Consider the following 16351-nt stretch of genomic DNA (forward strand, 5'->3'; position numbering starts at 1 on the left):
TATATATTATCATGGCAGCCTGAGCAGACTGATACACTGGGCTACCTACCCAAAACAAGACTGAGTGGGATTTGCATAGTATGTCTACACACATACATGTGCATGTGCTAAAAGTCAGAGGAGTGGCAGAGGGAGCAAGGGAGAGGACTCTCTTATCCTTTCATAGCTGAGGGGCTAGGAAAAGTGCACTGGGACATGGGACCAGGCTTCTTCCTTGCCCCACCTCCTTCCTGTCTAACTTGCAATTCCCAATGCTCCTTGGAAAGTACAGCAAGGGGTCCTAGACATACATTAGCACCAGAAGAAAACTTGAAGATCATCCAAGTTGCCTGAAATACAAGGCAACTAAGGCCCAGAGAGGACGGAACTTACTTGGTTTTTCCCAGTTGACTATGAGGTAGAATGAGTCCCTAGGGTCCTAGCCCCAGCTCCAGCCACCATCTTATTTGACTTTCCCCAAAAGACAGTCCTCCTGAGCTAAATATGCTGCCAGTTGTTTACATGCCCTCTGAGGAATACACATCATGAGATCAAACACTTCCACAACAACCCTATGAAGAGAAAAACAGGAAGACCATGTCTTCTCTCCTGCCAACATATGGGCCTCTTGGTCCTCACTAACCTACACTGGTACGGGGTTGAAGGTGACAAACAGTCTGAAATACCTCTAAGTCTTAACTACATAAGAATCTGGGCATCTAGAAAGGGCCTCTGGAATCACTCAAATAGATGAGTAGTGAACTCCCCAAGCAGAGTAGTGACTTTGGTAGGTCAAATATTACCCACACTCTTTTGAGTTTTAAATACAGTACAGCAAAATCCTACTTTAATGCCTCACAATTATTTAAAATAGGCTTTTGAGGCAGCATTTCCCTAAGATCTCCCAGGAACACTGAAGTTCTGTAAAATGCTCATAGAGTTTCTTTGAGGTAAAATAAAATTAAAAAAAGCATTACAGTATTTTTTCTTCTAACATTTATTTTATTTTATAAACATGTAAGAAAAGTAGATGTTTATTGTTGGTCAAATTATGCAATCACAATCTTCCTTGAAGCAAATGTGCTATTCTCAAGATTACAAAAAGCACTCTCTCCTTTTAGTTCTTATCTTAAAGAAAAAAAAATGACTTAACTTCTAATTTACTTCTTGTTATATAGATTTAAAAGTAAATACTCATGCATCAAACTTGCTTCTTACCAGTTAATTAATCTGTGAAGCCACAATTTGCTGTTGACTGTAATCCAAAGTGCATGTTAGCATTTCATCATGACCTTAAAGGATGCTCGGCATAATAAGTTTGAGGAATGTTGCTTTAGGCCACAGAGCTGCTGCTGGAATAACTGTTTCTTCTGCTGCTGGAATAAACTGTTTCTTGTCACCTGTCTGGATGGCTGTCACTTTCCTCACCAACAGGACCAGAGGCTACAAACTGACTCAGCAGGCCCTCTTTCATGCCTCTCACCCACCAGCTTCCTTTCCCTCCTATCCCAGGGCAGAAGAACTGTTTTTCTAAAAAACAGTCTGAACTATCTGCATTATTTCCTAGCAAATTCTTTAAGGAGGTGGGGAAACTTCAGCTCAGATACAGCCCAACCATCAAAATCTGATGTTTACTGAGGTCTATGTAATGAGAACTTTTTTTCTTATACCATTGAATAATTTTCCCCTTTTTGTATCTGGTGGGCTCATCTAGAATAGGCTAGACTGCAGATAATGGTGATTCATCTGGACAGGGTTATAACAATTATTTCCTGAACACCTGTAAAGCACTACTTACTCTGGGCTCTTCTGGTGCTAGGCTACAGAGAAAACAACATGGAGACATGTGCTTTGTTACAAGCTTATAGGCTAGATGGAAAACAAAACAGGAAAATAAGGCATTGCACATCCATGGCAGAAATGTGAGTAGCCTGTAAGAGGATGGGCCTCAAGGATGCAGCTGTTTATGGAAGACCTGCTAGGTGCCAACCATGATGGCAGGCACTGGGTAAACCCTGATGAACAAGCCTGACATGGTCCCTGCTCTCACAGAGCTTACAGTCTAGCAAAACAGACAAACTAAGAATAGGAAATTACAGTCCAGTGTATAAAGGTGCTGAATTGGGGCAGTAGTGATTTTGCATTATACGTACACTTTTCACTTAGTTAACACAATAGTATTTATCCGAAAAATAAAGTTTAAAAAAAAAAAAAAGACAAGGAGAAGCCAGGCGCTGTGGCACACTCCTGTAATCCCAGCGGCTTGGGAGGCTGAGGCAGGGGGATCGTGAATTCAAAGCCAGCCTCAGGAAAAGTGAGGCACTAAGCAACTTATGGAGACTTTGTCTCTAAATAAATACAAAATAGGGCTGGGGATGTGGCTCTGTGGCCGAGTGCCCCTGAGTTCAATCCCTGGTACCCTCCCCCAAAATAAGACAAGAAGAAAGAAAAACAATTTCAAGTGGCTTGGCCATTCCATCTTTCTCTCCTTCCCTCAGTAAGCCCAAACACGCAGTACTGCCTGGGCAAGTTTTTGCCTCTGTGGCCTGCCAAAGTTTCAAGCTCCTCAAAAGTGACCTTCTCACTTAGTGTGATTCTAACACCTAAATATCAGTGAGTTTGTATAACATGGCTCTAACTGCAGGTCAACTATTTCAAATGTTACTCAACCAAAGGAACAGCGATCTCTTCCCATACAGACAAAACTGACTGCAAGCTGCAAGGAACCTTGTGATAGTGGTCTTCAATGTGGCACTTGCCTTGGAATTTCAATTATATTCAATTATGATCTTAGATGCTGATGACTTTTTCCTTTCTTTTTTTTAGTACTGGGATTAAACCTAGGGGCACTTTACCACTAAACTATATCCCTAGTCCCTTTGATTTATTTTAAGACAGGGTCTCGCTAAACTGCTAAGGCTGGCCTCAAACTCATCATCCTCCTGGCTCAGACCCTCAAAATGAATTGCTGAGATTATAAATGTGCACCACCACATGCAGCTTAGGTGCTGACTATAACCTAACCCTGGACTCAGCTACAACTCCTTTGTGGCAATATCATGGGACACACAGAAAGAGCCTGTACTTTGGCTCTGGAAATTTAGGCTACTTCCTGTAAGAGCCCCTAAGACCTCAAGAATAAGGGGAATAAAGAAGGCAAGGCTGAGGCAGGAGGAGGAGAAAATGGGGGTAAACATGTTATGGGGTAGGAGGGCAAACTGCAGAGTCTGGAAGGCTGGTGAGATCCAGAGAATTAGTAAGCAGAAGGCAGGGGAGAATGGGGAGAACAGGACAGAAATAATGCCAGAGGCTAGATCTTGACCAGCTTTATAAGCTATCAAAGGACAAGAATTTATTCCAAAAGTAATGGTGAAGCTCTAGAAAGATTTCAAGCAGAGGAAACACAGGATCAGATTTATATTTAAGAAAGTTCATTCCACGTAGGGTGCAGTGGTACGTGTCTGTAATCCCAGCGATTTAGGAGAATGAGGCAGGAGGATCAAAAGTTTGAGAGCAGCCTCAATTTAGCAAGACCTTGTATTCAAGTTTTAAAAAAGGGCTGGGAATGTAGCTCAGAGGTAGAGCCTTCCTGGGTCCAATCCCCAGTATTCCTCCCCACAAAAAAAGTTCATCCTGAAGCACATGAAAAATTGCCCAATATGATTGGTCATTAGGAAAATGAAAATTAAAACCAATGAGACAACATTTCATATTGGAAAATACAAAGTGTTGGCAAAGATGTGGGGGTAACTGGAACCCACATACATTGCTGGTAAGAAAGGAAAAGACACAGCTACTTAGGAAAACAGCCTGGCAGTTTCTCAAAAAATTACAGAAAGTTATCATATGACCAGCAATTCCACTCCAAAGTAAAAACCCAAGAATAAAGAAAACTTATATCCATGAAAACACCTATACATGAATGTTCATAGAAACCTATTCATAATAGCCAAAAAGTGGAGACAACCCAAATGTACATTTACTGATGAATGGATAAATAAAATGTAGTATATCCATACAATGAAATATCATTTATCAATTTAAAAAAATGAAGTGCTGATACAGTGCAACATGGATAACCTTGAAAATATGATAAGCAAAAGAATATATGACTCCATTTATACAAAAATGTCCAGAACAGGCAAATCCATAAAGACAGAAAGATTAGCAGTTGCCAGGGGCTAGGAAAGGGAAAAAAATGGGAATGACTACTAAGAAGTACAGCATTTCTTTTTTGGTGATGAAATGTTCTAAAATTTATTATGCTGATGGCTAAACACTGAGGTATATATACACTGTAAATGAGTGAATCATATGCTATGCATATCATATCTCAACTAAGCTGCCAATAACACGTCTACCCCAACTGCAGTGTGCAGAATGGAGAGGGACAGTCAGGCAGAGGCCAAGGAAGAGGGAATGGAATACACAGTGAAACAAGGAGACCAGATTTATGGAAATAGACTGGGAGGAGTGGGTGGCAGGGGAGGATAGTTTATATCTCGTGGCAGGCTCTTAAAATTCTCATGGGTACCTAGTACTTCTCCCATGAGGGAGAGTGGTAAACTGAAATGAGGTATCTGCAGTCATTATCAAGCAGCAAAATTGTATTTAAAATATCCTACATGTAAAGACTAAGAGGAATACAAAAAGCATGTAGCCCTACTGCCTTCATGTACAGAGAGTGCCCCAGAGAAAAACATGCCAGAGTGCTCTCCAATCTGTCCCCACTGTCCTGCCCATTTTTGTTTTTGTTTTCCCCAATACTAAGGATTGAATCCAGGAAATATTTACTGCTGAGCTACATCCCTGGCACAATTTTTTTATTTTGAGTCAGGGTCTCACTAAGTTGCTAAGGATGGCCTCAAACTAGGGATCTCCTGCCTTAGCCTCCAGAGTCTCTGTGATCACAGAGGTGCACCAGGCCCATCCTCTCACTCCAAAGCTCCAAAGATAGGGCTGAGCATCCACGGCACACTTGGGACACTGCAAGACCTGAGTGGCTGTAGAGTGAGAGAGGCAGAGAAGCCAGTAAATTTAGGAGATTAAAGAGTTCTAAAAAGCCATAGAGCAGACGAGTTGAACTCCTATTGGGAAACAAAAAAAGGAAAGTCTCTGAAGGGGAATTTTCTAAACCCTATAGAGACCATGTCAGTTAGGAAACCACAAGGATATCATTAACTCATCAGTAGAACCAGAGACTATGATAGGATAGGGATAAGTCCCTATCCACAACCTCATGGCTGCCATTGTTTCTTTGACTCTTTGGCCACCTACAACACAAAGCAGTACTGAATAGTCCACTGCAAAGGCAGCTTTGGGAAGAGTAAAACACCACTGAGATGCTCCAACAAAGCCAGAAGCTCATTCATTTGCTAGGTGTAAAATTAAGGCCCAGGTCCATGGAACAGAGCCAGCAGTTGGCACACAGGTATCTGACTCACAGGCCTTGCACTTCTAACTCTACCAATCCCCCAAACCCTGAAATCCTCTTCCTAAGAACCTGGCTCTGAGCTGAGTGCTTCACAAGGCAAGTAGAGTTGAGCTGGGAAATCACAGAGGCCTGTCTCCACTGGCAAAGAAGTCAGAACCACCTCTTTCCTAGAATCCTAGGAAGCCGAAATATGCCTTGGTTATATGATCTCATCTTTCTAAAGGGAGGAAAAAAAGCAGATTAACCAACAAAATATAGTATAATACAGTTTTCATTACAGCCCTCAAGACTCACAGCCTTTACTCTCTTTATTAACAACACTGTTCTGCATTTATTAGCATCACAGTGTAATCAACTACCAATATGACATCAACTCAGCCACAAAATCTCCAGGATCCAGGGTTGCACTGGGTTTGGAACAATCCGGGCAAGTGAAGAATTGTAGCATCACAAAAGGGATTAAAGCCTTACTACTTACTATCTCTTTAACTCCCAAGTTCTAATGAAGTGAAGTGAAATGCAACTTTTAAGCCTGTAGAAGAATATGGTATTAAATACTTCAACATAAAAATCAGACAGGAAGACAAAATAATCTACCTCCTTTTCATGGTAAAATAATCTGAAAGGAGCTAAAAAATAAACTAAAAATTTCTGAAACTATTATCTTATTTGCCAGTTTTCAAGAAGTCTTCAGCCACAACTTAGAGACAGAAAGAATAAATTATCAATGTTTCACTTCTAAAGTGATAATAAACAAGATCCCATCTCAGATGGATGGATTTTTTTTTTTCTACAGTGGCCAAAAAGCAAGTTAAATTCTATGTACAAAAAACAGACCATACACTTAGGATCATTTAAAAATAATGAGACTCCTCTCTTTGTCTTCTTCTAAAGTATATAATATATATTTAACAGCACAAAGAAGACACCACTTGAACTTCCCTGTAGCCAACAGGAGAAACTTCCACATATAAAAATTAAAAATTTAAACTTTTAAATCATTAATATTTTTAAAACATAATACAGACTTAAAAAATTGTTCAACGTTAACCCATGACCCCACCCCAGCACAAAAATCAACCCCAAATCCAGAAGTCACAGTTTTTTGTTCCTAAAAATCCCACAGCACTGAACTTTATCTTCACATCAAGCTGACAGCCAGTAAGAGGCCTCTAACAGAAATTCCCAAGGGAGGAACGGAAGCGCGATTGATGCTGCGTCTCTTATCTACCTGGGCGGCACTGGTGTACCTCTGAGGTCAGGTCCACGAGATTCGACCCCCACATTACGGTCCTGGAAGGGTGAGCTGGCAGTTTCCCTCATCTTCCCCCTCGGAGGCTGTCCAATAAGCACCTGGGAATTGACTTTTCTTGGGAAAAGGGTGCTGGTAACAGCTGTCAGGGCCAAGGCAATAGTGAGAAGTTCAGTTCTCTGCTCTTTGGATGAACTGTGTAAAACATTTCTTTTTAAAAGACACAATGTTAAAAATATTAAGAAAAACGTCTACAAAATCTGCAGGGCTGCCTTTTTCTCAAAGGGTAAAGCTTGTGGGGTAGTGGGGAAAGAATTGAGGGCCCAAAACTATAACTGCAGCAAAAGAGAGATGCCCTTCAAAACTTGTCACATTCTTAAGAAAACTTGCTGAAGCAGCAAGAGCTGAGGGTGACTGTATGAGTAGGAGCAGGGGGGGGGCACCAACTCCTGCAGGGCAGGTTCCTACCGCGCACCCTACCCTGCGCAAGAATGTCAGGCTTTAGGCAGCTGCAAGGCCCTGGGGGCATCAAGACTCTGCCTCTGAACCAGAGCTGCTTTCCCGACTAACTTCAATCTGGAGAGATGGTAAGTTATCTAACCGGCTCTTCTTTTGGCGAGACTGTTCTTTCTCCTTAATCAGAGCCCCCCACGCCCTTTGTAGCTCGGAGTCATCTTCCTCAGTGCCAGGTGACCTGTGATCCACTTTTTTCATATTCTTTTCTTTGGTCTTGGGTGCAGATCCTAAGCGAGTCCATAAGCTACCTGTTTGGGTGAGAAGGCATTTTAGTTTGGCAGCCAATGCTGAGATCCAGAGTAGTTCTGAGGAAGCAGGGGCACTGACAAACCCCTGACATGCAAGAGATATTAATGTCTGTAACACTTGGAACCACTGTACAGCCAAGGCTTAAAAAAAAAAAAAAAAAAATCTCACTTCCCTGGCTGCAGCAGCTCCTGCTTGCAAATGAAGGGGTCAGGACTGAATGGGAGATCCTTACTGCTAGGAGCAGGTGCCCCCATGTCCAGCACATGAGAGGCTATTCCCTGCCACACCTGCCCGGACTGGGTGAGACTCACCACACTGTGTGCTGCTTCACTCTGCCAGGAAATTGTAGCTCTAACATTCTGCAAATTGAGGGGGGCCTGTAAACTATTTTCAGCATATGTCCATTCATTTTTTAAAGTATACTTTATTAAAATCTAACAAAAGAAAAATATGTGTTTAGAATTTTATCATGCAGATACTCTATAAAGCAATTAAAAGTTTAATTTATGAAGAGTATAACAATGTGGAAAAATGATTACAATAAAATACCATATAAAAAGAATAGGATATGTATATGGACAAGACTGGAATACATACATGAAACTAAAAAGAACTGTGCTAATCTAAAAGAAGCAGGGGTATGTATTCTTTTCTACTGTCTAAACTTTCTTGTTAGCCTTATGATGATGATGACAGTAACCATGACCACAATGATGATAATGGAAGACAAAAATAATTTATTTGTAGCAAGTGATGCTCCTTCCCTCTACTCTTGTCCAATTCCCATTCCCATCAGTTTTAAGGTTACCTACCTGATTTCTTCTCCCGAGTATCAGAGTAGAGGCCTTTAATATCTTGCCTGGGAACACCTAGCCTACTATGTACATCTGAAGAGGGCTCTCTCCGAACCACTGGGTTACTACTAAAAGCCTTTTCTGGAGAATATGGTCTTTTTCCTAACCGCTGTCGTATATCTGGAAAAAGAAAAAAGTACTACAGTGATCAAATGTGCGTATTTCATTACTTGTACTGTTAACCTAAAATTTCTTATAGACCTGGTACCAAATCTCCCTGAGTGAGGACATAGGACCAGACATAATCAACCTTCCAAAAGACTCTTTTCTTAATAATTAATCTATATTACTTTGCTAGGGAATTTCAGAGGCAGGTGCTATCACCGGGAAAAATCTCAATTCAGAAAAAAATTTCTGAAGCAGAAACACCTTTTTTTTTGGCAGGGGGGAACCAAGCAAGACTAAATAACTTATGAAAACTCCAAGTTCCCCAAGGGGAGAAGCCACACTCTTTGAACATATAAGTTGTTCTCGATAAACTTATTTCATTTAACCAGTAAACATAATAAGATTGGCAAAAGCAAAGGATCAAGGCCAGATGTCCCAAGCCGAATTTGTTTGTTTTTCCTCTTACCCCTCCTCACAAACCTATTTGAACTGGTTCCCCCTAACAGCAACAACACTAGTGACATTCATTAGCAAAAGCCTTGTGCTGGGGCTCTTGCCCATTTTACTTAAACTGCTCCCAGAGAGAGGCACCCATTTATCTCCCTGATCACTCAGGCTGAGCCCCCTCTATGTTTCTCTGCCTTTTCCCCCTTACTTCCCAGCACCAAGTCTTCCTTCCCAAGACTGAGAATAGGATGTTCTCACCGTTTCTGTCTCTGCTGTCCCTGACCTAGTTCAGGTTCTCATTATTTACTTAACTCTCTAACCCACCCTACTCCACCCTCAAGTTATCTTTCTAGAACACATAAACCATTTCCTCTAAGAAGTCTTCCACAATTCTCCCAGTAGATCTATGATGGTTTTGTAGTTTTCCAAAGATTTCTTACATGCCAGCTTCTAACCCAGGCCTGACAGCAAGCACAACTGCATACCTGCTATATGAATGCATGCATAAATGGTCTAGTTTAAACTCTTAACTATTTATAAAACTACCCAATTTAATTTCTACTATTCTTGCATACAATGTATACCAATGACATAAAGAGTAAAATAATTATTTTGGACAAAAATATTAAAAGCTAGTTTTGCCAAAGTCCAATTATTTTTCATGTCCTGAAATTCCAATATAAAACCAAAATTTTGACATGATGAACAGAAATTTAAATCAGTTCAAAACAGCAAAGTTTTATCGAAAAACCTATCCTTGCTCCAGTTTGCTCTCTAGAGCTCAGAATGAAGCCCAGGAACATAAATGAAGAAAGATACCTGATTTAGTACTGCTGACTGGTGGCCGTGGACGGGAGTGCTGGCGTTTTTCATCTAACAGGTGTCTGACATCTGCAAATTTCTCAGGTGGCAATTTGTTACCAATTCTGTTTTTTATATTGCTCGTGGATATACTATCTGCCCTCATGGAGTTCCTTTAAAAAAAAAAAGTAAAGTGCACAGTTAGTCAACTTCAACTATGAAATAAAGCCCAAGCAATAATCTCATACTCTAGAAAAAACAACTTAAGAGACGCAACCCAATATGGCCAACATTCACTTACAAATACCACATACGATTATAACTTACTAAGGAAAACCAAGATCATCTTGCTGTGAAGAGACTAGTAAGGGTGAGCAGAATGCTGTTTCCCATGGTGAGTTCCACTCATGATACCCATACACTATCACAGAGTACATAACTATAAGCACCCTTCTTCTGGGACAAACAAATGTTAAGCTGAGGCCTGCAAAGAACTTCTGCTCACCTAGAATGTGATCTGGCTGTAGTCAACACATATAGAGTCTATAATCCCCTTCTTTAAAGGGCAGACTTCTCTGTCAACAAGTTCTACTACCATGCTATGTACCAACATTATTCTGCCAGTAGCTCTATTAGGAAGTTCTATGAAAATTAAAAATAATGATGTGAATTCAAGAAGAACTCAAACTATCATTATTTGCTAACATGATTCTATACTTAAAGGATCCAAAAACTCCACCAGAAAACTTCTAGAATTAATGAATTCAGCAAAGTAACAGGATATAAAATTGATACCCATAAATCAAATGCATTGCTATACATCAGTGATGAAATCTTCTGAAAGAGAAATTAGGAAAACTACCCCATTCATAGCAGCCTCAAAAATATAAAATACTTGGGAATCAACTTAACAAAAGAGGTGAAAGACCTCTACGATGAAAACTACAGAAGACTAAAGAAAGAAATTGAAGAAGATCTTAGAAGATGGAAAAGATTTCCCATGCTCTTGGATAGGCAAAATTAATATTGTCAAAATGGCCATACTACCCAAAACGCTATACAGATTCAATGTGACTCCAATTAAAATCCCAATGTCATTCCTTATAGAAACAGAAAATCAGCATACTATAGTAACGCAGCCACACCAGGTTCATAGCAGCTCAATTCACAATAGCTAAACTGTGGAAGCAACCTAGATGCCCTTCAATAGATAAATGGATAAGGAAACTGTGGTAATCACACAAAATGGAATATTACTCAGCAATAAAAGAGAATAAAATTATGGTATTCACAGGTAAATGGGTGGAGTTGGAGAACATCATGCTAAGCAAAGTAAGCCAATCCCAAAAAACCAAAGGCTGAATGTTCTCTCTGGTAAGTGGATGCTGATTCATAATGGGGAGGGGGGATGCATGGGAAAAATGGAGGAACTTTGGACAAAGGGGAGGAGGGTAAGGAGGGTGCATGGGGGTAGGAAACATGGTGGAATGAGACGGACATCATTACCTAGGTACATGTATGACTGTATATATGGTGTGACACTACTCGTGTACAACCACAGAAATGTAAAATGAATCAAAATGCATTCTGCTGTCATATACACCTAATTAAATTAATTTAAAAAATACTAATGATGTGAACAAGGCCATACAAACAAATCAATCAGCTTTAAAGGTCTTTCTCCCTTCCGCCAAATGTATCACCAAGAACATCATAAACCATCCCTAGAATTTAACTCTTGGGAGTTTTAGATATACTATCTGCAGTCACTGAATATGCTCATCCCTAATAGTAAAAAAAGTACACATTAAAATAACTATATTTTTTGTTCATAAAAGATTAGGAAAAATGGAATACCTAAGGTTGGTGTAGATATGGGTAATAGGTGTAGTGTGGGTACAACCTGGAAGGAAATCTAGTATAGTAATTAGACTTTGAGGAATCTATCTAGTTAATAAAATAGTAAGAAAATAAACCTAAATGCCCATCAATAAGGAATTAAGTGAATCATGATACTTTCAAACAATAGACTACATGTGGTTGAAAAAAACAAGATGTCTATAATATATTAAATGGGGAAAAGCACCCTGCAAACAATATAAATACCATAGCATCATTTCTATACAAATATACCTATAGTTTCATTGTATATTATGTATATGCATAAAATAACTAGAAGGTTATTCACTTAACTGCTAACAATTGTTATCATGAGGGTCTAGGAATACAGGGAACTTTTACTGATAAAACACTTTTACCTAATATTTTTCAGTTGAGATTCTACTTCGTCGGCATACATAGTCATTTTCATGCTTTTCTTTGGTGAGGGAGTGGAAATCATTTTCAGTTCTAGATCATAGTCCATTTCATCTGAGTCTGAGCTGCTGGCACTGGACCGCCTAGACACACTCCGCTCCCGGGTCTGCTTAAGAGCTGGAAGCTCCTCATGGTACTCTACCACCACCCTGTCATCTGCATCCATGTCCTGGTCTTCCTCCTCCTCCTCTTCCTCCTCTTCCTCCTCCTCAATAGGTTCCTCAGGAACATTCACTAATGCTGAAGAAATTTAACCAAAAGACATTAGGAAAAGCTTAGCTAAAACTAGTAAATGTGATTTTCTATTCTACAAAGGAGAAAAATTCCCACCCCTGAGATTTATTGGAGCATTATCTATAACAGAGCCAAACCAGACACCATTCTGATGTCCAGAAGAGAATGGTTGGGTAAAGTATGATCTAGCAGCTTAATGGAATATTATATATAAAATTATTTAAATTACAGTCAATTCTCATTATTTACAAGTTCTGTATTTGCAAATCTGTCAAAATTACTTGTAACCCTAAGTCAATATTTGGGGTACTTTCAAGGTCATTTGCAGACACGTGCAGAGCAACCAAGAAATTTGAGTCACTGGATGAGTTTGTTTCCAGCAGAGGTCAAACAAAGCAACACTCTACTTTTTGTTTCATCTCTCATTCTGTAAGAAACATCCTTTTTATAGTCTACTGACTGTCTTATTTTTCTGCTTCTTATGCTTTTTGTTGGTGAAAATGAAACAGCACAGCATTTTTAGTGTTGTTGTTAAGTGCAAGAAGGCTGTGATATGACTTAAAGAGTAAATACATGTGTTAGATAAGCCTCATTTAGGCCTAAGTTAAAGTACTGTTGTTGGCTGTGAATTCACTGTTAATTAATCAACAATATATGTAAACTAATGTATCTTTAAACAGCTGATGAAAATAGCGTGACCTGAGGCTTCGTATTGTTAGTATTTACTATTTTAATGTTTGCAGTGACTTCATAGCACACAACCACACCAATTACTGAAAGTCAATTATTAATTTTAAAGTTTATGGAAAAATGCTTATAATAAGTGAATATAAAATATATATTTATAGAATTATAAATATTTATTATGAAAATAAACATGGGAAAAATATAAAATGAAATCAGTTGTTATATTAGGGACCAGAATTAGGGGCAATTTACTTTTTAATTTCTTTAGCATAAAGAGTGGATATCTTAACTGAAATTGGAAAAGTATAATAGAAAAACATACGCATTATTAATACTCAGATTTCAAACTCATTAAGTAAAAATATATAGACTTCACCTCTTCCTATCCCATTCCAGTGATATAAGTGTACGTGTTTTTCTGTTTGTATGATGACTTGACTAGTTCTATAAACATGTAGAAGATTCCACACATTAAGTTCAAATAAAAACAAATCTTCATAAAACATTAAGAAAATGATTAATTTACTAAATAAGCATGAAGAAAAAAGAAAGAGAAAGACCCAAGTCATGATATCCCATTTTCTGTGGTACTCATGGGTACAAATCAATAAGCATAAAGCACTCAACATAACAGCCTATTTACATTATCAGAAAAGGAACAATAAAATCTGCCCATTTGATCAGATAATTTAAAAAATTATTTTTCATGCAGTTGTTGATATTAATAGTAGAAAAATTAGGTTTCTAAGAAAAGTTTTATTTAGCTTTCCCTATGTTACATTTGGCCTTTTTTGTTAGAACAGTTTTATAAAATCATTTGACCTCTTTGCACGGGCAATTTAAAAATTAATTGTGACATGACTTACTTTCCTATATGTTGGCAGAGGGTGAGGGCAAGGAAGAGAGGATGATAAAGTGTGGAACCTTAAAAGACTGTATTAAGAATAAAAATATGATTTCGAGAGCCAAACATGTGTCTACCCAAGAGCTGAGCAGGCAACTACCGGAATGTCGGTGTTTATATGACGTCAAGCCAACATCATCCCCAATCAGGGCTCTCTTCTTGATCACATCCCGCTGAATGCGACGGGAATGATATCTTCGCTTCCTGGAACATTGCCAAAATAAGCACATAATCAGAAATCAAAAGGAAGGATTCTGAAATCTACTAATTCATTCCAACTACACAATGACACAATAGTAGGTACTGAAACAGATATTTTATTTATTTATTTTTTTATTTTTTAATATTTATTTATTTATTATTTTAGTTTTCGGTAGACAACATCTTTGTTTGTATGTGGTGCTGAGGATCGAACCCGGGCCACACGCATGCCAGGCAAGCGCGCTACCGCTTGAGCCATATCCCCAGCCCTGAAACAGATATTTTAAATGAAACAGCACAGCATTCTCGTATCATTCACCACAGTTAAGAAGCTTGAATTCTTTTTTCTCGTCTTCCTTTTTCAGTCCACAAAGGGTTTTTACATTTCACTACAGAATACCAACTGAACGATTAAGAAAAGCTTAATTACTATATAAACTACTATATTTTAAAGGTTTGGGACTCACCAAGAATTGCTAAGAATTCCTTTCATGCCTCCGTAATTTGGATTCCCATATTTCATGTAATACTGACTTCTTCTGGCTGCTCCAAGTTCCTTTTTGTCATCTAAAAATTAATTAAAACAGTTAGCTAGAAATTCCTGGTCATAAAGGCAACGTTGAATGGTTTTTAAAAGTACATGTTTTCCCGTAGCTTGGATCTGATCAGTGCAATCTCCCAAAAAAAAAAAAGGACAGAGCCCCTATAAACTATAAACATTTGCTCTCTGAGTGTTCACTAAGGCAATGCAAGTGTGGAGGAGGTGGAGTAAAATACACAGATGGCTGAGGTTAAGCTGCTGTTTAGGAGCTGACTAACTTGGCAGAAGAAATACTACAAAAAATAAACAAGATACAAGATACAAGGTTCTAAGAGGCATGAGAGGTTTCTTTTAGAAGAGATAACACTTTTGTAGTCCTTAGAGGGATGATACTCATTTCTGAATGACAAACACTTCAATAACACAGAACAAGGGTTAAAGAATAAAACAACATAATTTCACATATTTTTTTAATATTTATGTTTTAGTTATAGGCAGACACAATATCTTTAGATCTAACCCAGTGCCTCACTCATGCTAGGCAAGCGCTCTACCTCTGATCCACAACCCCAGCCCATAATTTCACATATTGAATAAATCTTTTTTTTTCTAGCTTATTTTTATTTTCCTCAAACTGACTTCAAGAAAACAAAATTAAGTACCAAACATTTCAAATATATTCAAAAAAACATTCAAATGAGTAAATGTGGAAAAGATCACATTTGTCACATTAAAATGCTAGTTAACAGGAAAGGAAGGTGGTTGGTCAAAGCAGTAATATAAAGGCCTTCAACAGCTGCTTGGGCACTCTGATTGCAAAGGACAAACAACACTGTAAATGTATCCAGTGCTACAGGAAAACGGGACATCATCTATCAGTATGTGTACTTCCCCCATATTATTCCCCAGAAGACCATGCGAACCAGCTCCCTGAAGAAATGGCTGATTTCAGTTCTGGGAAGGTGAAGTACAAATTAAGTCTTGAAAAATAAGATGTTTTGTTGTATTGCAAGTAAGCAAGTGCTCAAAGAACTGTGGGAATATCAAAATACAGCTTGAAGGAGCTTTAGTGGACCAAATCCAAGACAATTTGTGAAACAAAATGATGACAGCTATGGATTATGGCTTATTGAATAAAAATCCGAGTCTAAACTGATATGAGTAAATAAACAAATACATAAACAGGTAAAAAAGAAAATTCTTCCCTAGAGTAGACTGCCAACTAATAAAGAAATAACCATTAATGGATGCTAAAGCTACTGCATGTAAGTGCAATAAGCAACAAGCTATTCATATAATCTCAAAGTATCTCTCCACAACTGTTTTAATTACAAACAGAAAAATAGTTAACTTTACAGTTGGAAAAACAGGAAATCATTACCTTAACTAAGTAAATAATGTTAATATCTTTGAGAATGGGAAGAATAACTTTCATGTACCTCCTCCTATACAACCCACTAAAAATGACACATAATCACTTCTGTAGTATTCTTGCCTCAAAATGATATGAATTTAATTGGAAGAAAATATTAAACATATCCAAACTGGGGGACAGTCTATAAAATAATGAGCCTATATACTCTAAAAATTTCTCAGTCAAGGAAAACAAAGTGAAGGAGTAGTTCCAGATTAAGGGAGACTAAAAAGACAAATGACATACCTAAATACTCCATCTTGGAGTGGATCCTAGATCTGTGGGGTTAGGAAATCCATGAAGGACCTATTTTTGGAAGACCTGATGAAATCTAAACATGGACTATGGATTAGGTATTAAGTATGGTATTAAGTTAAATCTTCTGATTTTTGATAACTGTGCTTGTAGATTAAG

The 16351-nt window shown here is 38.3% G+C and overlaps 2 protein-coding genes across 2 annotated transcripts in view; both read right to left on the reverse strand.

Moving 5' to 3' along the window:
* Positions 1-6782, reverse strand: part of Itgae (integrin subunit alpha E) — a 66590-nt gene extending 59808 nt beyond the window's left edge. Inside the window, exon 1 of the mRNA XM_046447045.2 lies at positions 6645-6782. Coding sequence (XP_046303001.1) covers positions 6645-6699 — 55 coding nt within the window. The 5' untranslated portion in view covers positions 6700-6782. The remainder of the gene's footprint in view (positions 1-6644) is intronic.
* Positions 953-16351, reverse strand: part of Ncbp3 (nuclear cap binding subunit 3) — a 36005-nt gene continuing 20606 nt past the window's right edge. The window contains exons 8-14 of the mRNA XM_058580103.1: positions 14450-14549; positions 13882-13985; positions 11899-12196; positions 9659-9813; positions 8239-8404; positions 7267-7425; positions 953-6807 (exon numbers count right to left, since the gene is read on the reverse strand). Coding sequence (XP_058436086.1) covers positions 6699-6807; positions 7267-7425; positions 8239-8404; positions 9659-9813; positions 11899-12196; positions 13882-13985; positions 14450-14549 — 1091 coding nt within the window. The 3' untranslated portion in view covers positions 953-6698. The remainder of the gene's footprint in view (positions 6808-7266; positions 7426-8238; positions 8405-9658; positions 9814-11898; positions 12197-13881; positions 13986-14449; positions 14550-16351) is intronic.

The sequence above is a fragment of the Marmota monax genome, unplaced genomic scaffold (genome assembly GCF_021218885.2).
Source record: "Marmota monax isolate L192 unplaced genomic scaffold, Marmota_monax_Labrador192_F-V1.1 WCK01_AAM20220418_F8-fsc00472, whole genome shotgun sequence".
NCBI lineage: Eukaryota > Metazoa > Chordata > Mammalia > Rodentia > Sciuridae > Marmota > Marmota monax.